Raw genomic sequence first — 22,603 nt, forward strand, 5'->3', positions numbered from 1 at the left:
CAAACTCATTAGTCAACAGAGCCAAATATCAACAGTACAACGATTGAAATTTCTTTTGAGAGCCAAATTTTTTAAACTTAAACTATATAGGTAGGTACATTGTTATTGACTTAATTAGGGTACTCCTAAGCTGGCCTTTGCTAAAAACGTCCTCAACCTGATTGAGGTACGTTCGCTGAGGTCGACCCCTTCCAACTCTCCCATTCACACTGGTCTTGTATACTTGTTTCAGATAGATGAGTGTGGATGGGAGAGTTGGAAGGGGTCGACCTCAGCTACCGTACCTCAAAACAATGTACCTCCCCCATGCTGCGTCTCCGGTCAGCCGACCGACCGACACCCCCCACTTCTTCTAACGCCACTTCTTCAAAATAGACTCGCCCAGGCCTAAAACCGACTTCTGCCCATGGGCCACGAAGTTTCATTCGCAATGTATGTGCGCGCCCGCACGTGGTATTTTGTGGAAGAGCCACACTCAAGGGGCCAAAGAGCCTTATGTGGCTTGCGAGCCGCGGTTTGCCGACCAGTGCCCTAGCTGGTGTGCTCAACTGTTAGAGGGTAGGCCGGCACACCAAAGGGTCTCAAGTTTGATTCCAGGTCAAGGGATATACCTGGGTTGCAGGCTCAAACCAGGCCCAGTGGGGGTGTGTGCAGGAGGCAACCAATCTATGTGTCTTTCTCACATAGATGTTTCTCTCTCTCCCCCTCCCTCCCTTCCACTCTCTATGAAAAAACAAATAACCAAAAAACACAGTTGTATCCCCAGTGCCTGGCAAGTAGCAGACATTTAGTAAATATTTCTTAAGGAATAAAGAAAAGAAGGAAGACAGATAGGCAGGCAGGAGTGAGAAACATATGTACTCTTCACCATATTTGCTTTCATACCAACTGAATTTTCCCCCCATGTGCATTATCACTGACAATAGAATTAAATTAAAAATCAATAACAATGAAGAACAATGTATGTGCGCGCCCGCACGTGGTATTTTGTGGAAGAGCCACACTCAAGGGGCCAAAGAGCCTTATGTGGCTTGCGAGCCGCGGTTTGCCGACCAGTGCCCTAGCTGGTGTGCTCAACTGTTAGAGGGTAGGCCGGCACACCAAAGGGTCTCAAGTTTGATTCCAGGTCAAGGGATATACCTGGGTTGCAGGCTCAAACCAGGCCCAGTGGGGGTGTGTGCAGGAGGCAACCAATCTATGTGTCTTTCTCACATAGATGTTTCTCTCTCTCCCCCTCCCTCCCTTCCACTCTCTATGAAAAAACAAATAACCAAAAAAACACAGTTGTATCCTCAGTGCCTGGCAAGTAGCAGACATTTAGTAAATATTTCTTAAGGAATAAAGAAAAGAAGACAGATAGGCAGGCAGGAGTGAGAAACATATGTACTCTTCACCATATTTGCTTTCATACCAACTGAATTTTCCCCCCATGTGCATTATCACTGACAATAGAATTAAATTAAAAATCAATAACAATGAAGAATCTAAAAATGTCCCAATATTGGAAATGAGACAACACACCATGGGTCAAAGAAGAGACCACAAGCGAGACCAGAAAATATACAGAACTGAATGACAATGAAGAGACAACATTCAGGTTTTATGAGAAACATCTAAAGTACTGTCTAGAGGAAAAGTTGTATTTCAATGCTTATATAAAAAAAAAAAGAAGAAAGAGCCTGGCCGGTGTGGTTCAGTGGTTGAGCATCGACCTATGAACCAGGAGGTCACTGGTTGATTCCCTGTCAGACTCAATCCCCAGTAGAGGGCATGCAGAAGGCAGCCAATCAATGATTCTCTCTCATCATTGATGTTTCTATCTCCTCCCTTCTGAAATCAATAAAAATATTTTTTTAAAAAAAGAAAGATTTAAAAGCAATAATATGAGATTCTACCTTATTAAAAAGTAGCACATTAAACCCAAAGTAAATGGAAGGAAATAATAAGGATAAGAGTAGAAACCAATGAAATAGGAAACAGACAAATGAGAGAAAAGTAACAAAGCCAAAGGGTAATCCTTTGAAAGATACATTGATAAACTACTACCAGGACTAGTGATCAAGAATAAAGAAAAAAGAAAACATAAATTATCATTATTTAGAAATTAAAGAAAAGACATCACTATATATCTTACAAATATTAAGAAGATGCCAAAGGAATATTACAAACAACTTTATACCAACAAATTCATCAACTTATATGAAATGACATGTACCTTAAAAAACAACTTGTAAAAATTGACACAAGAAAGAAATAGAAAATCTGAATAGTCCAATAACTACTAAGGAAACTGACTCCATTATTGAAAACTACAAGCCTAAATGGGCATTTATGTCAAATAGTTAAGGGGGAAAATTCAATTTTATACAAAATCTTACAGAAAGTAAAGGATGAGGGAACATTTTCCCAACTGTTTTATGAGGTTAGCAAAACCATGATATTAAAACCTAACAAAGACACTGCAAGAAAAAAATTACAGAATATGTCACTTGTGACCACTGGAAAAACCTTTAGAAAACATTAGCACATCAAAGTAGGAGTTATCTAGAAATATAAACTGGTTTAATATTCTTTTTTAAAAAGCAATCATTTTGCTATGGCCAGTGTTGCTCAGTGGTTTGAGTGTGGGCCCTTGAGAAGGGTCTTGGGTTTTTGTTTTGTTTTGTTTTTTGAGGGGGTCTTGAGCTTGATTCCTGGTCAAAGGGTGCAGTTGTGGGGTTGCTCCTGCCTCCCCATTGGGGCACATGCAGAGGCAACAAATTGATGTCTCTCTCTCTCTCTTTCTCTCTTTCTCCCTTCCTCCCTCCCTCCCTTCCACTCTCTCTTTTAAAAAAAATCCATCATTTTATTCATAGCAGTAATAGAATTGTGGTAAGCCAGCCTCCAAGATGGCCTCCAATAATCTCTGTCTCCAGGTATTCACTCCCGTGCATAGTCCCTTCCTTCACGGTGTTACAGTTGGTCTGCACGACCAATAATAGAATGCGGCACAAGTGCAGTGTGTCACTCCCAAAATTACGTTATAAAGACACTGTCTCTTCAGCCTTGGTAACTTTCCTTCTTGGATCACTCTCTTTGGGGGGAGCCAGCTGCCAGGACGTGAGTAGCCTAAGGAGAGGTCCATGTGGAGAGCAACCAAGCCCTCCGGCCAACAACCAGCAAAGAACTGAGGCCTCTACCAACGACCACACAGGTGCGTCACCTTGGCAGTGGAGCCTCCAGTGCCAGACTCGGAGCCAGGGCCACTCAACAAAGCTGCTCCTGAATTCCTGATTCTCAGGAACGGTGTTTATGATAAATGTTATTTATTATCATAACTAAGTCTCATGACAAATGTCTATTTATTATTGCATGAAAAAGCACTCAACATCACCATTCATCAGACAAAAGCAAATGAGTTGCCATTTACACCACCAGGAATGGATAAAATTTAACTATGAAAACATTAAATATTGGCAAGGATGTGGAGCAACTGGGAACCACGGTGAAAAACTCTTTGGTAGTTCCTTATACAATTAAACATACCTTTACCCTACAACCCAGAAAGTTTATACCCAGCATAAACAATAAAAAGTTGCCAGAGCCCTAGCCAGCTTGGCTCAGTGGATAAAGCGTCAGCCTGTGGACGGAAGGGTCCCAGGTTCGATTCCAGCCAAGGGCACATGCCCAGGTTGCGGGCTCAATCCCCAGTGGGGGGCGTGCAGGAGGCAGCCGATCAAGATTCTCTCTCATCATTGATGTTTCTATCTCTCTCTCCTTCTCCCTTTCTCTCTGAAATCAATAAAGAAATATATTAAAAAAAAAAAAAAAGTTGCCAGATCCTGGAACTGGGTAGTCTAGGAGGGCCCCAGCTGGACCAGCTCAAATGTGGTCATCCGGAATTTCTCAACTCAGTATCTGTAACCTTCAGCAAATGTTTAACTTTTTATTGATGCTTAATATACAGCAGACAAAAGCACTAATTATCCTATATAATAAAAGGCTAATATGCAAATTGACTGAACAGCAGAACGACTGGTCACTATGACGTGCACTGACCACCAGGGGGCAGATGCTAAACGCAGGAGCTGGAGCGCTGCTCAGCCAGAAGCCGGGCTCTCCTGTCTCCAGGATGTCCCACTGCTGGCTTAGGCCCGCTCCCCGGCGGGACATCCCCGTCAGCTGGATATCCCCGAGGGCTCCCGGACTGCAAGAGGGTGCAGGCCGGGCTGAGAGACACCCCCCCCCCCGCCCCGCCACCCCAGTGCACGAATTTCATGCACTGGGCCTCTAGTAAATGTATAATATTCTGAATTCACAAACAACCCATTCATGCAGCCAGCTCCCAGATGGAAAAACATCACTGGCCGTCAGACTGGCCATCAGAGCAATGCTTTCCTTTGGCCACAGTGATTGGCTCAGGGATGGGGATGTGACACAAACTGGACCACTAAGATCCAGCTAGGAAATTTGGGAGGAACTACTGGGAAGAGTTCCTCTCTGTGCCCTGGAGTCCCTGGGAAGGTAACTAATACCCTTGAATGTGAGCTTCACCAGAGCAGGGAGTTTTGTCTGTTTTGTTGACTACAAGTTGGTCCTATTTCCTAGAATAGTTCCTGACCCACAGCAGGCACTAAGTAAAGATTGGTTGAATTATACAGCCCCTTGATGGACCGAAGCATGCCCTTGTCCCAGAAAAGAATCCCCAGACCTGGAGAGGGCCACTCAACTTAGTACAGATGGCACCTGGGAATTTAAGAGGCACAAGGGAAGCAGCTAACAGAGAGGCTGTGCTTAGTGTGCTCTGGAATAGGGTAATCCTGAGTTCAAGGATCATGCCCTGGCCAGTTTTCTCAGTGGTTAGAGCGTCGGTGCAAGGACTGAAGGGTTACAGATTGAATTTCCAGTCAAGGACACGTACCTCAGTTGCAGGTTCGATCCCTGGCCCTGGCTGGCACATGTGAGGGAGGCAACCAATCGATGTGTCTCTCTCATGTTGATATTTCTTTCTCCCTCCCTTCCATGCTATCTGAAAATCAACGGGAAAAAATATCCTCAAGTGAAGATTACAACAACAACAAAAAACAAAAAACAGGATCATAAACCCTGGCTTGTAGGGATGTTGCCACAATCAAGGCTCGTGCATAAACTGATGTCTAGTAGGAGACGCAGTTTGGCTGCCTGCAGAGACCAGGAATGGAGGTGAAACCGTGGGTGCAAACCGGAATTAGATCTGGTTCTAGCTCTCTCACTTAGCACCTGGGTGCCCTCGGGCAGGTTACCTAACACTCTACTCCGTTTCTTCAACCATTAAGGCAGTGTTAATGATGGTAATCTACCTCATGGGACATGCTAAGAACAAATTAGCTTATGTAAAGACTACAACAGCTTTAGTGCTTATGATGATTAACACTATACTATTCTCTACTGTATTATTTACTCTCTTGTCATTAGACTCTAGAAGTGATATTTAACAGTCTGACCTCCCATATAGCAGAGGAAGTATGGGACTCAATTCTCACCCATCAGCAGTGAGGAGAGTCTCCTGGGGGCTTCTGGGAAAATATTTTTCTCCTTGAGGAGCTCTCTCTCATTTCCCTGTCCCCGCTGCCACACACACACACATTCTCCCTTTGGACACTGTAGTATAAAGACATGATGCCTGGTGCTCTAGCAGCCCTTGTGAGGCCTGGAGGAAAGCTATGGCCTGAAAGATAAAGATAGTAGAGACAGAAAGAGTCCTCAGGTCCTTGATGACATCACCAAGCCACCAAACCAATCACAGAGCCACCTTTCTCCACCAACAATAAAGATCCTTTTGATTTAAGGTTTGATTAAGATTTATTGGCTGGGTTTTCAGTTAGTCATAGATAAGCACAAACTGATTTGTGTCTTGTTCTTTCTTTCACAATAAGCATATATTACTTCTGTAAATTTAGTCAGTCCCCCCAAAATATTTCAGAGGAAAAAACCCAAAAGTAAAATAAAATTTGATTTGATTTTTAAAAGAAGAGATAAAAATTGGCATCACACTCAGCAAAGGCGTGCTGAGCCCGCAGCAGAGGGCAGCTGCCACGGCTGCATGCTTATCAAACGCAGGACCCAGGCGGGCCTACAAGCCGGAGGATGGCTCATAGAGAGGGCAGTGAGGGAGCTCTGAGCACATCACCAGTCATATGGAGGCTCAGAGGTCTGAGGTGGGGTCAGCAAGAGCCCGAGCACCAGGAAAAGAGGAGCCAAGAAGCTGGAGGTGGGGGTAAGACCCCATTTAGACATTGGAGAGGCCTCTAAGGCACTGACCACGGAGTCTCAAGGAGCGGTGAACAACGAGGGTGGACAAGGTGTTTCTTTGGGGCATAGGAAGCAAATATCAGAATTTCTGGTTAAGTTTATATTTTGAAGAAGAAGGGAAGGGAAAGAAGAGAAAGAAAAAAGGAGGAAGGGGAGGAAGGGGAGGAGGAGGAGGAGGAGAAGGAGGAGAAGAAGAAATTAAGCTTTACTGGCCATATACAGAGCTGTACAGAGGTCGACTACAGAGATGGTCTCTAGCGCCTCTCAGCTGGCAGGTGGCACCATCTGAAGGTGCTGGACCCAGAGGCTGAAAGGGTAACACGGGCGCCCTCTCCTGTCCGCTTAATGCAGTGGTTCTCAACCTTCCTAATGCCGCGACCCTTTAGTACAGTTCCTCATGTTGTGGTGACCCCCAACCATAAAATTATTTTCGTTGCTACTTCATAATTGTAATTTTGCTACTGTTATGAATTGTCATGTAAATATCTGATATGCAGGATGTATTTTCATTGTTACAAATTGAACATAATTAAAGCATAGTGATTACTCACAAAAACAATATGTAATTACATGTGTTTTCCGATGGTCTTAGGCGACCCATGTGAAAGGGTCGTTCGACTCCCAAAGGGGTCTCGGCCCACAGGTTGAGAACCGCTGGCTTAATGTAATGCAGCCAGGGCAAATAGATTCCTGAGAAAAGTCTCAGGTTGCAAAGCAACCAGCCCTCACACAGGGGCTTCTTAAAGACTCCTGCTCAGAAACCTCCACTGAAGATTTAACAATGTGAGCACAAGCAAATTACAACAAATGTCTCCGCTTATAAAGGCGTAGGACTGAAAAATGAGCAGCGGGATTAAATGTAGCTGATGGCACACTGCTCTCACTGGATTTCTGTGCCTTAGTTGGGTCTTTGCAGCTGTGACAACCATACATAAAGAATGTCAAAACTAGGCTCTCACCAAAAGTTTCCAAATGCATTAACAGTGTCTGTATAAGAAAATATTTTTATTCTATATATTTTTAAAGTATGTTTTCATTGTTTTTAAAGAGAGGAAGGGAGAGACCGGTTGCCTCCACATGCATCCTGACTGAGGACTGAACCCGCAACCTGGGCACATGCCCTGACCAGAAATCGAACTAGTGGTCTTTCAGTGCACAGAACAACACGTAACCACTGAGTCACACTGGCCAGGGCAAAGGAAACATTTTTAGGGAGAGCAAAAATATTTGAGGGGCCATGAATACATAAAATTTTTATTTTAAAAATATTAATTTCAACCCTTCTAATCTTCATGTTTTTTAAAAATATATATTTGATTTCTTTACAGAGAGGAAGGGAGAGAGATAGAGAGTTAGAAACATCAATGAGAGAGAAACACTGATCAGCTGCCTCCTGCACACTCCCTACTGGCGATGTGCCTGCAACCAAGGTATATGCCCTTGACCGGAATCGAACCCGGGACCCTTCAGTCCGCAGGCCAACGCTCTATCCACTGAGCCAAACCAGCTAGGGCTAATCTTCATGTTTTTAAGTGCACATAATATATCTATACTATTATATATTAGCACTGTATATGATTGTAAATAACTACACACACACACACACACACACACACACACACACACACACACACACACACAGGGGAGAATGTTAAAAAATGTTTCCTTAACAGGAGAACATAATAAAACTGTTCGGAGGTCACCGGCAGCAGCCTGGATGTCCTGTAACATAACCGACGTGGTGCCCTGGAGATTATAAATAGATTCCAGGGCAGTGATTTCAAACACTCATACACACAGGAATCCTCTCTGGAGAATGTTAAAAATAAAAACGTCCAGCCCTTCCCCAGATGGAGCCCAACAGGGCCTGCAGGTGGCACTCCTGGGCAGCTAAGGGGTGCACCCCACAAAGCTGGCTTTTTCCCTTCAAATGGGCTATCTTTCAGCTCACTAATCTTCTAAGCAGCTGTATTTAATCTGGTGTTTGTCTAGATCAGTGGTTCTCAACCTTGGCTGCACATTAGAATCACCTGGGAATCTTTTTAAAATCCTGATTTCTGGGCCTCATCCTCCGGAAATTCTGTTTCTTTGTTATGGGATGGGACCACACACCCCATAACAAAGAAACAAGAAAGAGAATTTCCAGAGGATGAGGCCCAGAAATCAGGATTTTAAAAAGATTCCCAGGTGATTCTAATGTGCAGCCAAGGTTGAGAACCACTGGTCTAGGCCTTCTACGGAGCTCTGAACATCAACTGCTGTATTTGTCATTTCTCGGTGTTCTACTTGGTTCTTTTTCTAACTTCCTGGTAATTTTTTATTGTATGTATGTTTTATATTCCTCCTATTTTATCCTTTTCACATACAAACATAGGTATCTGATGTCCACATCTGATCATTCCAATGCCCGCAGTGTCTGCAGGTCTGGACCTGCCATGTTTTGTGTCTGCTGACTCTCCCTCATGGTGCCCGCTTGTCCGTACAGCGCGCACTTTTTTATCATGAGCTCCTATGTGCCAGATCTCTACCTGAAGGAATTCTCCAAGGCCCAGGCACAGGTGGCGCGCCTACAGAGAGGGTTTGCTTGTCCTTGCCAGGAGCTTAGGGGCACAGCCCCAGACTCATTCTCAGCCTGCTGTTTCCAGGACTTTTCAAAGAGTGCAATTCAGGCCCAAGCCCACATGAGAGACAGCTCAGTGGCCACAAATTCTCAGAGGAGACCCTTTCAGTCTCCACCTAGATCTGAGGCTGTGTGCCTCTGCAAGGTGGGTTTTCTCTAGTTCACCTTTCCCAGTCCCCATGCCCAGCTTTCCCACAGCACAGCCCCTGTCCCCAAGGCCACGGGAAACCGAATGTCCCTGGAGGATCAGGCAGCTGCAAGGTGCAGTCCCCTCCCCAGCTCTTTGCTGCTGCTTTCTCCTTGCTCTGGGAAGAGCCCCTTTTCTTCCTTGCAGGTACAAGCACTCATTTCAAAGGATGCTTTAAATATTTCATGAAGCATTAGGTCAGTGGTTCTCAACCTTCTGGCCCTTTAAATACAGTTCCTCATATTGTGACCCAACCATAAAATTATTTTCGTTGCTACTTCATCACTGTAATGTTGCTACTGTTATGAATCGTCATGTAAATATCTGATATGCAGGATGGTCTTAGGCGACCCCTGTGAAAGGGTCGTTAAACCACCAAAGGGGGCGCGACCCACAGGTTGAGAACCACTGCATTAGGTAGTGGGAGGCTCTCTACTCAGCCACACTGCCCTCCCTCTGGTCGACTTTGTCACATTTCTTTACTTAGAAATGTAACTCCAATATGATCAGACAAACATAATAAGTGCCCCGTGCTGGTTGGCCCAGACCTTTCTGCCTATGGTAATACGCCTGATAGGCTGACAGGAAGAGGGACAACATGATCCAGAGGCTTGAAGTACTGACTGCTCAGCTGTTACAGGTGACTTGGGAGTACACACTGAGTGAGAAGGATCGCACTAGAGCACTGGTTCTCAACCTTCTGGCCCTTTAAATACAGTTCCTCATGTTGTGACCAACCATAAAATTATTTTCGTTGCTACTTCATAACTGTAATGTTGCTACTGTTATGAATCGTCATGTAAATATTTGATATGCAGGATGGTCTTAGGCGACCCCTGTGAAAGGGTCGTTCGACCACCAAAGGGGGCACGACCCACAGGTTGAGAACCGCTGCACTAGAAGGTTTAGCATTAGATGATGATGATGATGATAAAAAAAGATAATAACGGTGTCTTGACAGTCAACAAACATTTATGCAGCACTTAAGGGCCAGGCGTCGTTTAATGCTTTATAGATTATTAACGTACAGAATCAACATTAGCAATCCAATTTATAGACAACAAAACTGAGGCCTAGAGGTCACACAGAAGGTGGCAGGACTGGCATTCACACCCAGGCCCCCCAGCTCCAGAGGCCAGGTTCTCGACCACTTAGCCACACAGCTGTTTACTGAACTTAGTAAGTGCCAGGCCTGAGCTAAAGGTGTCCGCGCACACAATAGACCCAACCATCAGACGTATGAGGTGAGCACTACTCTACACAGAGGAGGAAACAGGTGACCTGCCCAGGACACACACCAAGTAAATGGCAGGGCAGGAATCAAGCACAGAAAGCCTTTATCTAGAAGCAGAGTTTTTAAGTAACTTTTTTGGTGTGCATGTTTTTAAAAAAAATTTTTTTATTGATTTCAGAGGGAGGGGAGAGGGAGAGAGTGACAGAAAGATCAATGAGAGAGAATCATTGAACAGCTGCCTCCTGCACGCCCCACACTGGGGATCAAGCCTGAGACCTGGGCATGTGCCCTGACCAGGAATCGAACCATGATCTCCTACTCCATAGGTCGACACTCAACCACTGAGCAGTGCCGGCCGGGCTAGAAGCAGCGTTTTTAGCATCTGAGCAGTAATGCCCGCGTACGATAAGCACAAATTCTGTAAGTTCTCGTAGCCAGTATTAATCAAATATGCATGCTTTGGTCCAGGCCTTGATACTCACTGTCTCCTCACAAGAATTCTAGCAGATGAGTTCTATTATTAACCTTTTTTGATAAATATGGAAACAGAGGCTCAGAGAGATCCAGCTACTTGCCCAAAGTCACACAGCTAATAAGTGGTGTCAAGATTCAAACCCAAGAGTGTCCACTCTGTAGTAGACTGCCTTTGGTGACCCTGCATATCACACCCTGTGCAGCCCCTCCCACCCTCACTATGCCAAGGTCGCCTTGACCAACAGAGTGTGCAGTTCCAGGTCTTGCCCTTAAATGGCTGCAGCTTCTTACTTCTTCCCTCCTGGAAACCTGGCTTTTGGGAGCCCTGAGTGACCATGTGGGAAATTCTGCTACCCTGCTGGAGAGGCCGTGTGGAGAAGAGAGGCCCTGAGACAACACTGAGAGGGAGAGAGGGAACTGGCCATTTCAACGTCCCAGTCGAGCCTCCTGATAACTCCAGTCCCAGCTGCCCTTTGACCACAATCCCAGGAAGACCACTCAGCAAAATCAGCAGAACTACCCAGCTGAGTCCAGCCAGCTCACAGAACTGAGAAAAAGAATTAAAGGGTCACTGGGTGTTTTTTTTAGGTTCTTTTTCATCCTCACCCAAGGATATTTTTCCATTGATTTTTAGAGAGAGGGAAAGAGAGAGAAATATCAATGTGAGAGAAACACATTGATTGGTTGCCTCCTGCACGAGTACCGACCAGGGCCCGGGCCAGGGAGGAGCCTGCAACCAAGATACATGCCCTTGACCGGAACCGAACCAAGAACTCTTCGTCCGCAGGCTGACGTTCTATCCACTGAGCCAAACTGGCTAGGGAAAAGGAGTCACTGTTTTAAGCCACTAAGCTTTGGGTCAGATTGCTATGTAGCAACAGAAAAACTGAAACCAACTCCAAGGCCGGGTGGCTAAGTTCATTGGAGTGTCGTTCTGATACGCCAATATTGCAGGTTTGATCCCTGGTCAGGGCACATACAAGAATCAACCAATGAATGCATAAATAAGTGGAACAACAAATATCTCCCTCTCTCCGCCCCCCCCCTTCTCTTTCTCTATTAAAATAAAGAAAAGAAAAAAATCAGTTTAAAAAAAATAGAATGACTACACAAAGTTAAGCACTTCTAAAAATATTACCCAGCAACCTGAATGAGTTATCACGTGGTGTATTAGTTTCCAATTGTTTCTGTAACAAAAGACCACAAACATGGTGGCTTAAAACAACACATTGATTATCTATGGTTCCTGAGAATATAAGTTCAGAATGGGTCTCACTGGGCTGAACCCAAGGTGTCAGCAGGGGACATTCCTTCCAGAGGCTCGAGGGGAGAAGCCACTTCCTTGCCTTTTCCAGCCTCTCCAGCCGCCTGCGCTACTTGGCTCGTGGCCCCTCCTCCATCTTCAAGGCCAGCAGTGTAGCACCTTCAAATGTTCCCTTCCCTGCCTTCCTCCTTCATTTCTAAGGACCTGGTGATTACAGGGGCCCACGCGGATACCCCAGGATCCTTGATTTCATCACATCTGTGAAGTCCCCTTGGCCATGTAAGGTGAACACATCCAACAGGTTAGGGATTAAGATGCGGCCATCTTTGGGGGGGACAATTGCTGTGCCTACTGTGAGCAGTCAACTAGGAAAATGACCAGCATATTCCAAAGGAGTAAGCAGAAACACACTGGGATCTTCCCTCTGCCCAGAGACATCCCACGGCTCCCCTGAAGTGTCAGCAGTGCGCTTGGTGAGAGTGGCCTCAATCCGCCTGGCATCACCAACCTTTATTATTCTTTTTCTTGCCCAGAATTCTTGGTTTAAAAAGATCCTTGCTCCCCAACATAGTGCATCATCGATGAGTTATGCTTCTGGCATTTACTGTTCTTTTCTCAGGCAGACACACCTACCACTCCAGCCTCTCTGCTGAGTCAGAGGCAGCCCGGCCAAAGGCACGGACACTGGATGTGTAGGTCAGTTCCAGGCCTGACCTGAGAGAACGCAAAGCTGCTACTGGGAATTCTAATCGCACAATCAAGGGGCCAGAGCGATGGGCAATTAGCAATGTGAAGACAGAAACAACATAAGAAGAGTAAAGATGAAAGTCAGTGCACTTTAATAATATCTAATAGCATCTCCAACTAAACCTGTCCCAGGCTGAGCTCCTGGGCCTTTCTGTGCAACCCGCCCCTCCTCCAGGCTGCACGTCACACCCAATCCACAGGAAATCCTGCTGGCTCCACCTTCCAAACAAATCCACTGGTTATTCATTAGTCAGGGGAAAAGGAAAGGTTCTTGGAGTGGTCACCCCTTTAACCAAGGGCTCCAAGTTACCATCACAAATGACGGAAGAACAGACATCAGTAGCCCCCTGAGGTGATGTCCTCAGGATACACCGTCATGCCTGTGATAGTCCTGCCAAAGACGCTCAGTGTAAACCAAATCAGAGGGAATGATCAGAAAACTCGAGGTTGGGGGACATTCCATGGAATTCTTGGACTCTTCCAAATGTCAATGTTATGAAAAATAAGGAAGAACAGGAATGCTGTTATAGAACAGGATCAGCAAACATTTTCCATAAAAGGTCACCGAATAAATATTTTAGATTTGTGGGCCATACAAACCCACCTTTGCAGCTACAGACCAAATGCAAACAAATGTGTGTGGCTGTGTTCTAATAAAACTTTATTTATGAAGACAGGCAGTGGGCCGATTGCAGAGTCCTGTTGTAGACTAAAGGTTACTAAAGAGACATGATAATGAAATACAGTGCTTGATCCTAAGCAGATCCTAGATTAAAAATAATAATAAACAATGCATATAAGCATAACCCATGGAGAGGGGTGAGGGCATGTGCTGGGGGGTGGGAACGGCCGGGGAGAAGTCAATGGAGGAAAAAGGAGACATATGTAATACTTTAAGCAATAAAGAATTTAAATTAAAAAATAATAATAAAGAGTAAAAAAAGGGCTTTGGGAGGCAATTGGAGAAATCAGAATATAAGCTATATATTAATATTGTTATCAATATTATTGTTATCAGTATTAAAATTCTCAGGTATGATATTGACACTGTTATATAGAATGTTTTTGTTCTTAAGAGATACAGGCTGAAATATTTAGGAGTGAAGTGTTACATCCATCCACAACCTATTTTCAAAGTGTTCAGGGGGGAAAATGTGTATACATACATACACGCATACATATGAAAGCAAAGACACAGCAAATTTGTTGAAGGCTAATAATGGATGAAATAGGTAGTAACGGGTATGTAACTAATGACTACACCATTCTTTTTTTCAACTTTTCTGTGGGTTTGGCAATTTTAAATGAAGAGTTGGGGGGAAATTTCTCCAGAATCTGACTTCTCCTCCTCACTCACCTCCCACCTGGACTACTGTGTTGCCTCCTCCCTATATCCACCCCTCATCCTATGATTGCCAAATGACTGCTATCTATATATATATATAAAAGGCTAATATGCAAAGTGTCCCCTCGGCAGTTCGACCGGGAGTTCAATCGCTCACTATGACATGCGCTGACCACCAGGGGTGGCACGGAACAAAGGAAGACCCCAGCCAGCAGCCAGAGGCCCTGATCGGCCCTGATCACCAGCCAAGCCTAGGGACCCTACCCGTGCACGAATTCCGTGCACCGGGCCTCTAGTTAAAATATAACGCAGAGCCTTGGCCCGGTAGCTCAGCTGGATAGAGCATTGTCCTGATACACCAAGGTTGTGGGTTCAGTACCCAGGTCAGGGCACATACAAGTACCAACCAATAAATACATAAATAAGTGGAACAACAAATCAATTTGTGTCTCTGCCTCTCAAATCAATAAATTAATTTAAAATTATATATATATCACAGATCCTGTCCTTCCTCTGCTCAGACCCTCCAGTGAGTCTCACCCACTCAGAGTAAAGCCAAAGCATCTGCAGTGGCCCACAGGCCCTACACAGTCTGCCCGCCTTGCCCAGCACCACCAGTTTCCCCTCAGCCCTCAGTCTCCACTTGATCTGTCTGCTCGGCCGCACTTGCCTTGCTGTTCATCCAACATGCCAGGTACAGTCTCACCTCAGGGCCTTTGCATGTGCAGAACCTTTGGGCTAGAATGTTCTCCCCCCCGACACCTGTACTGTTTGTTCCCTCCTGAGTATTTTCAGTGAGGTCTCCCTAATAATCCTATCTACACTTACAACCTGCCCCTAAATACTCCTCCTGCATCTCGGGTGTTTTCTCTAGAACAGTTATTGCTATCTAATACACTTCATATATTAACTATTGATTTTGTTTATTGTCTGGCTTCCCCCCAGAATGTAAGGTCCCTGAGGACAGGATTTTTTGCATTTTCTTCTCTGCTGTATTCACATCTACACATATACATCTGTGAACCACTGACTTAACATTGTATATCAGTTTACTCCTCACAACACGTATTATATATAGCATAAATTCGTATATAGTACACAAAATGGGAATATTAGTATACACATCTCATAATAATGTGTGAGAATTGAATGTTAGAAGGCCTGTGAAGTGCTCAGCACACTGCCTAGCACAAAGTGAGGGCGCATTAAATGTTGTGATTATAAAATACCCACAGAAGAGGAGACTGAAGCTCTGATTGGTTAAATGACCAGCCCAAAGCTACCTGGCCGGGAAGACGTAGGGCCCAGAATGGAACCCATGTCAGCCTAACTCAGGAAGCCACCTTCTAAACCACAATGCGAAGACATATCAGTGTTTGGGAGAAAGGCAGTGGCAGGAACAGAAACCAGCACAGTCCAGGATTTAAGTCCTGCCTTTGGCACAAACTCATGTGTGACCGCAGCAGTTCACTTCTGCTCTTGAGGTCTCCATTTTTTTCTTCTATAAACTGGGAGAAGTCATTTCCCATCCCTGACATAGGGACAAAATAGTGTGAAACTCAACTAAGATAAGCTGATAGGAGAGTACTTGGTAACTGTGCAATCCAATACTTTTCCAGGCTAAGATCTGCAGCTGTGGCAAAGGGCCCACCAAACAAACGCCAATGGACTAAGAATTGTAGGTTCCAGAATGCAAACCTTAAGCACCCAAACTTATAAGAAAAATAAAAAATGGTATGTGTTCCTCTTAACCACTTGGCCTTTGCCCATGCTTCTCCCGCTCCCTCGACATCACCCTTGCCCCCCATGTTGTCTGGTGAGGTTCTCCTCACCCTGAGGCCATCCCTGAACCCCAAGGCAGGTCAGGCATCCAGTGGGCAATCCCATCCCAGCTCTGCCCACTCTGGTTGTCACTCTTGCAGAATGGGTCAGTCGCTACTGGACTGAGCTCCTTGAGGGCACAGATTGGGCTGACTTGGTCCCTGCTGTCTCACCAACACTGCCCAGCACAAGGCCAGGCACAGAGTCGATGCTCAGAAAATACTAGCTAAATGAAGTAATGGATAGATGGATGGATGAGCCAACAAATTATGTCAATTTCCTTATTCTGTGCTCCCATAGGCCTATTCATCTAGTTCATCTTTTTAAAGTAGCTTGTATTTTGAGTGTTTACGATGCCCTTTAGATCTCAGCTCGGGCTGCCCTCGTCTAGACACCATGACCCTGGATCAGGTGGCCTCTCTGAGCTCCAGAGTTCCCACCACCCTGACCACTCGGGGGTGACAATGACGGGTCATGAGGGTCTCTCCCAGTAACCAGCAAAAAGCCAGCATGGGCTGTCTCTTGAATAAATGGACGAGCAAACACGGTGTATCAGTGGATTAAGGAACAGACGGATGAGTGTCTGTCCACTCTGGTTAAATTGCCTTTTTGCCGGATTCTCAGGCCACCTCCCCAGACCGCAACTTACTTTTGCCCCGAGACACGCTCCTAACCCAGTCCTATTTCCCGGAGTATTAACTGGGGCAAACCGCTGTCCTAAACGAATGACATACAAGCACCTTTAACCTCCCAAGACAAGAGGAAAACTGAGGCACGAGATGGAATTTTGGAAGCCAAGAAACCCAAGGATGGCTGGGCAAATGACTCCGCCTAGTCCCTCCTCCGCTAGCCCCCTAGCTCCTCTCAGCCCCGGAGGGCCCGGTACAAATTACTCTCGTCCCACACTATTGGTTCGCCCAGACATCAGTCGCCACGCGCTCTCTTACTCTATTGGCTGGTATTTTCAACACGGGAGCTAGCGCCCTGCCCCGCCCCTTAGCTCACGCCCGCCCTTGCAATTGGACTCGCCGCAAGCCCTTATCCCAGAAACCCTCCCTATTGGCTGCAAAACTTTGCCGGTTCGGGCTGTGATTGGTCGTGAACAGAAGTCCAGCCCCTGAACAACCACCTGAGAGGGGTTGGAGAATGGAAAGGTTGGAGGGACGTGGGGTCAGACTCACGCTGAGCCGGCGGGAGGCAGACATAGGTCTTGAAGAACTCGCTTCGGCGGGCTCCCGCCTTAATGCGGTTGGCAAGGGGCTTGCTGATCTGCCGGATGCCCAAGTATAGCAGCTTCGCCATGGGGAACGCGCCCACCACCATCTTGGCGGTCGCACGAGGGACTCGTAACCCTCCTGACTGGGCGGGGCGCCTCCAACCTCGCCCTCCTCCTCCGCCCGCTTGTCGCTGTGCGTGCGTGCGTGCGTGCGTGCGTGCCTACGCTCGGGGGGGAACCGCAGGGGCGCTCCCTGACGTCACCTCGTCGCGCTTACGCGCCGACGTCGTTCGCTGAATATGCAAATGTACGGCGGAAGCGAGGCGGTCAGAGGGCAGTGTCGTTAAACGGCTGATTGCGGGAGCGTGGATGGGTCCCCCTTCCGCGCCGGGTGGTGTTGCCACGCTCTTTCGTGACGTTACCTACCTAGGTGGTCGCTCGGCCCCAATGAGGCTCTCAATTAGTCCTAATTCGGGCTAATGAATCCCAAATACGCCTACCCCCGCAGGTTAGGGCTGTCACTGGGATTAAGAGAAAACTGGCTGTGTAGTCATACAGACCTGGTTTGAGAGCCCAGCTCCGTCATTCATTCATTTGCTGTGTGATATTACGCGAGTGACTTAACCTCTCTGGGCATCAGTATTCTCATCTACAAAACGTGAATCATGATAGCACTTACTGGGTTGCATGTGCATCTGAATGTAAAAATATAGCGAACTCTGTTAAGTGCTTAGAACGGTGCCAGTCACATAGTAACTTAATAAACATTTAATAAACAGCCCTTATTACTATACACGTATTAGTGTCATCATTGCTAACTCTAGTGGGAGGGTGCATTTCATCGCCAGAGGCAGCTAAGAAAACTGGCGTGTAGTCATACAGACCTGGTTTGAGAGCCCAGCTCCGTCATTCATTCATTTGCTGTGTGATTACGCGAGTGACTTAACCTCTCTGGGCATCAGTATTCGCGTCTACAAAACGTGAATCATAATCGCTCTTACTGGGTTGCATGCGCATCTGAATGTGAAAATATAGCGAACTCTGTTAAGTGCTTAGAACGGTGCCAGTCACATAGTAACTTAATAAACATTTAATAAACAGCCCTTATTACTATACACGTATTAGTGTCATCATTGCTAACTCTAGTGGGAGGGTGCATTTCATCGCCAGAGGCAGCTAATCCAGCCCTCTCCCAAGCAACAGAGGGGCAGGGGGCTGGCACAAGGTCCCTCAGCCGGCAGAGGTTGAGAGCCCAGCATTTCGGCCAGTAAAACCATACCCGGTCTCAAGCAGCCCCACTGCCTCCATCGCGGGGCGAGGGTCCCCAGGGAGCTGGCTCAGGAAGGAGTTTAAGGACATGTTCCAGCCTGTCCTCCCTTACCCAGCAGGGAGCAAAATCATATAAACAGGGTCAGGAAGGGGTTGAGAGAAGTTTCTGGGTGGTGGAGTGCTGATGGGTAATTGAGAGGCTCCAGGAGCGGCAGAGGGAGATGAAGAGAGGAGCGGAGGAGTGGGGTGCAAGAGGACACAAACCTTCAGCACGTAGAGTCGGGAGACCCTGGGCTTTCCTTGTATCCACTCTGACTCCCCGACCATCCTTTGTCAAGTCCCAGGCGCTGGTGTTCCTGTTTCTTCATCTGTAATAATGATGGCACTGACATGTGTGAACCCAGATATTCTAAATCATGTAGTAAGCGTGACAAGACCATAAAACAAACCTCCCCTGGGATCCCTTCTGGACAAAGTGTGAGGGAGCTTGGAGCCTATCCAAGGTCCATACCCACAAGGGACCAACCCCCTCCCCATTTTACAGACTGGCTAACTAAGGCCAGAGAATGAAAAGGATTTATCCAACATTCCAAGGGTCATCAGGATGGAGCTGAAGGCTGGGATTTCACTCCCTTTCTTTAAAAATGTGATTTTGTTTTTAAAAATATGTTTTTATTGATTTGAGAGTGAGAGAAAAAGAGAGAGAAACATTGATGTGAGAAACATTGATCCACTGCCTCCGCACACCCCACAACTGGGGATTGAACCCGCAACCTGGGCATGTGCCCTGACCGGGAATCAAACCCAGCGATCTTTGATTGCACAGGACTGTGCCCAACCGACTGAGCCACACTGGCCAGGGTGAGGCTGGGATTTCTTGAGTCCCACCCCAATTTTCTGTATAATTCACTGCTGTTTCCTCAGCTCCTAGAACAGTGCCGGGCACATAGTAGGTGCTCAATAAATATTTATTGAATGCAAATGAGCATTTGGTGGAGGGTAATGTGCAGGCTTTCGTCTCATCCTCTGAGGAGACTGTGTTCAAAATATCTGACCCCCTGCAACTCCATCCCAATAGCTTTATGGTGGTGAGACAGGATGGGAAAATTACCAGAGCCCCCAGATCCTAGACCCCCCCTTTTTCTCTCCCAACACCAAAGCCCCAACTTCCTGCATCTCAGTAACCCCCGCCCCTGCAAAACCATTTTCTTCATTAAGTTCTTCCCCCCCCCCCCCCCTCCCATCCTCCCTCCTCTTCCTTTCTCTGAGAAGGGTTTCCAGGAACCTCTTCTGGGAACTTCTGGGGCAAGGGTGTGTGTGGAGAGAGGTGGGGGGGTCGTCACATCTCATCAGGAGCTTGAAGCCTGTTAGGTAACCAAGAAAGGTGAGGCCGGTCCAGAGGGGGGTGCGTCCTCCTGTTCTCCAGCCCGGCTATAGGAGGACCATTCCTGGTGACCTCTGGGGGCTGAGAGAGGGAGGGAGAGACCAGCCAGAGCAGGCAGCCTTGGCCACTCTGGGGCGTGGGAACAGAGGCAGCGACCGGGAGGGGAGAGGGAACCCAGGATGGCCCCAGGCTGACTCACCGGCTGTGCGACTCCGGGCTAGTCTCTTGGCCTCTCCAGTGACCACCCCGGAATAGGGCCTGGGATCGCTCCCAGAGGTCCTTCCAGCTCAGGCTCTCAGTCACCGTTTTCCCAGGATGGGCAGGAGGCTCATGCTACACAATCCCCCAGGCCCCCGGGCTTCTTCCCTCATTGTGTTTCTTCAAAGTAAAAACTCCAAAGCAAGCGCACCACTGTTCCTTGCTCAGTCCTCCGCCCACCTCGGTCCCCCTGCCAGCATCTCCCACCTGGGCTACTACACCGCTTCACGGGGCTCCCAGCTTCCGCCCTAACTTCCCCTATTCTGTTCCCCACTCAGCAACCAGCGGGACCTGGTTAACATTGAAGTCAAATCACAAATCACGTCCCACCTCTTATGGCTCCCATTTACCTCAGAGTAAAAGGTAAAGTCCTCAGCAGGACTTTGCGAGCCCCGAAAGATGGGCCTCTGTCCCCTTGCCAGTCTCACTCCCACTTCTGTCACCCCCCATCTGCTGTAGGCACACCGCGGTCCTACTGCGCCTCAGAATTCAGGCACTCTCTGACTCCAGGGCTTTCCACTTGCTGTTCCCTCTGCCTGCGATGCTCTTCCGAAAAGGGGCCCCTCCCCTCCTCCAGGACTTTGCTCAAATGCCACCTTCCCAGTGAGCCCTCCCCTGACCTCATCTAGCTCAGACTCCATGTCCCTCTGTCCCTTCATGTGGCTTTATTTTTACCCAATATACTTATCAGTTCCAAACTTTGTATTTATTTTGATTTACTCCCTTACCGGGCGCCCCTCGATGGTGGCTCCGGGGCTGTCTTGGTCACCACTGCGTCCCCAGCCCCAGCCCGCACAGGGCCAGTGGGAGGTACAAATAAACCTGTTGACTGAAGGGCTCCTCTGGCCAGTCTTCTTGATGGCCCTCCACTTGGGTTTGGACATTCTCCCTCTTCTTCCTCAGTCCTGACTCGGAGAATGTTAATCTGAAAACTCAGAAGTGCTCTGTCCTGCTCACTCTCCCCTACATGACGGGGGCTTCCCTACAGCAAAAGTGATCACTGCACACTCAGTGGGTTTCTCCTTCCGCCTTCCCCTTGAGTCACCCCCTCATTGGAAATCATCCTCACGTGGGGTTTTTTTGTGTTTTTTGGCTTCACCTCTGGAAACTTTATGTACTGGTCTCCTCCTCCAGGAAGCCCTCCCTGTCCCCCAGACTGGGTCAGATGCCCTTTGCAGTTCCCCCAGACCCTGGCCTCTCCTGTCTGAGCCCTGCCCACCTGGATCATCACTGCCCAGGGGCAGATCTGTCTCCCCCATCGGAGCGGGAGCCGGTGAGGGCTGGGCCAGGTCTGGCACTCATCACCCCTATGTCACTAACACTGCTCCGGGCAAGGCCAGGCGCTGTTCAGCTGGACTGTTAAGGGGCCATGGCGCAGGATGGCAACTGACCAGCGACACCCCAACCTTGCTGTTTTCCTCTTTTCTTATATTCACATGATTAGTCACATGGCCTTATTTACATACAATCGGCATACACCGGAGCAAGAGGGGCCAGGGTGTGGAATGAATTTAGGGGCGGGGCAGGGGGTGTGTCTCTGTGCGATCTGAGGCTCATTGCGCCAGGGGTGGCAGCATCTTCAGCTGCACCTGGTCCTCCTGGGAGGTCGGAGCTGCCACCCAGCCGGCGGCCGTGACCCTGGCCACGGTGCTCCTCTTGGAAGTGAGCGGGGTCTCCAGGGTGAGGGAGGCGTTGGCCATCTCCTGGGGCTTGTCGCTGGCCAGGAAGCGCAGCAGGTCGTGCAGGGCCTTGGCCACGTCGCTGCGGGTGCCCTCGTTGACCAGGCAGTAGAGGATGGGGTCGGCCACGCAGTTGAGGCTGGTGAAGGCCAGCGAGCTGTGGTAGGCGGGGAACACGCGCTCCTCGAAGCCGCAGTCCCAGGGCCGGCCCAGGTGCACGGCGCTGCGGGACAGCAGGAGCACGTGGTAGGGCGCGAAGCAGACCAGCACGATGGCGATGAGGCTGAGCGCCAGCCGCTTGATCTTGGTCTTCTCCTGGCGCTCGGTGGACACGCTGCCCCGCACGGCGCGCAGGATGCCGCGGTAGGACAGCAGCATGAGGGCCCAGGGGAACAGGAAGCCCACGAAGACGCGGTAGAGGTTCATCCAGGCCACCCAGCCCTCCATGGGGAACTTCTCGAAGCAGAAGGTGTGGTTGTAGCGGTCGCGGAAGAGCTCGTCATGGAACAGGGGCGCCGAGTTGGCGCCCAAGACGAAGCCGAAGAGCTTGCAGGAGCCGGGCCCGTGGATCCAGTTGTCGTGGTGCAGGAAGTAGTCCACCCAGAGCGGCAGCGTGCAGATGTACAGCAGGTCGGCGATGCTCAGGTTCATCAGGTACACGCCCAGCTCGTTGCGCTGGCGCACCTGGCGGTAGGCGGCCCACAGCGCCAGGCAGTTGGTGGGCAGCCCCACGCCGATGACGAAGATGTAGAGCGAAGGCGGGAAGAGGTGGTCCATGCGCGAGTCCACGTGGCAGCCCTCCCAGCTGCCGTTGCCCATCCTCAGCGCCGCCGGG

General features: G+C 48.1%; 2 protein-coding genes across 2 annotated transcripts in view; both read right to left on the reverse strand.

Moving 5' to 3' along the window:
* OPA3 (optic atrophy 3 (autosomal recessive, with chorea and spastic paraplegia)) overlaps nt 1-17,841 on the reverse strand; it is a 34,529-nt gene extending 16,688 nt beyond the window's left edge. The window contains exon 1 of the mRNA XM_014537395.1: nt 17,144-17,841. Coding sequence (XP_014392881.1) covers nt 17,144-17,285 — 142 coding nt within the window. The 5' untranslated portion in view covers nt 17,286-17,841. The remainder of the gene's footprint in view (nt 1-17,143) is intronic.
* A 2,935-nt stretch (nt 17,842-20,776) lies between these two features.
* Nucleotides 20,777-22,597, reverse strand: GPR4 (G protein-coupled receptor 4). The gene has a single exon (XM_005863413.2). The coding sequence runs from the start codon at nt 22,585-22,587 to the stop codon at nt 21,643-21,645; it is 945 nt and encodes a 314-aa protein (XP_005863475.1). The 5' UTR covers nt 22,588-22,597; the 3' UTR covers nt 20,777-21,642.
* Nucleotides 22,598-22,603: the final 6 nt, after the last annotated feature.

The sequence above is a fragment of the Myotis brandtii genome, unplaced genomic scaffold (assembly GCF_000412655.1).
Source record: "Myotis brandtii unplaced genomic scaffold, ASM41265v1 scaffold178, whole genome shotgun sequence".
NCBI classification, from domain to species: Eukaryota; Metazoa; Chordata; class Mammalia; order Chiroptera; family Vespertilionidae; genus Myotis; species Myotis brandtii.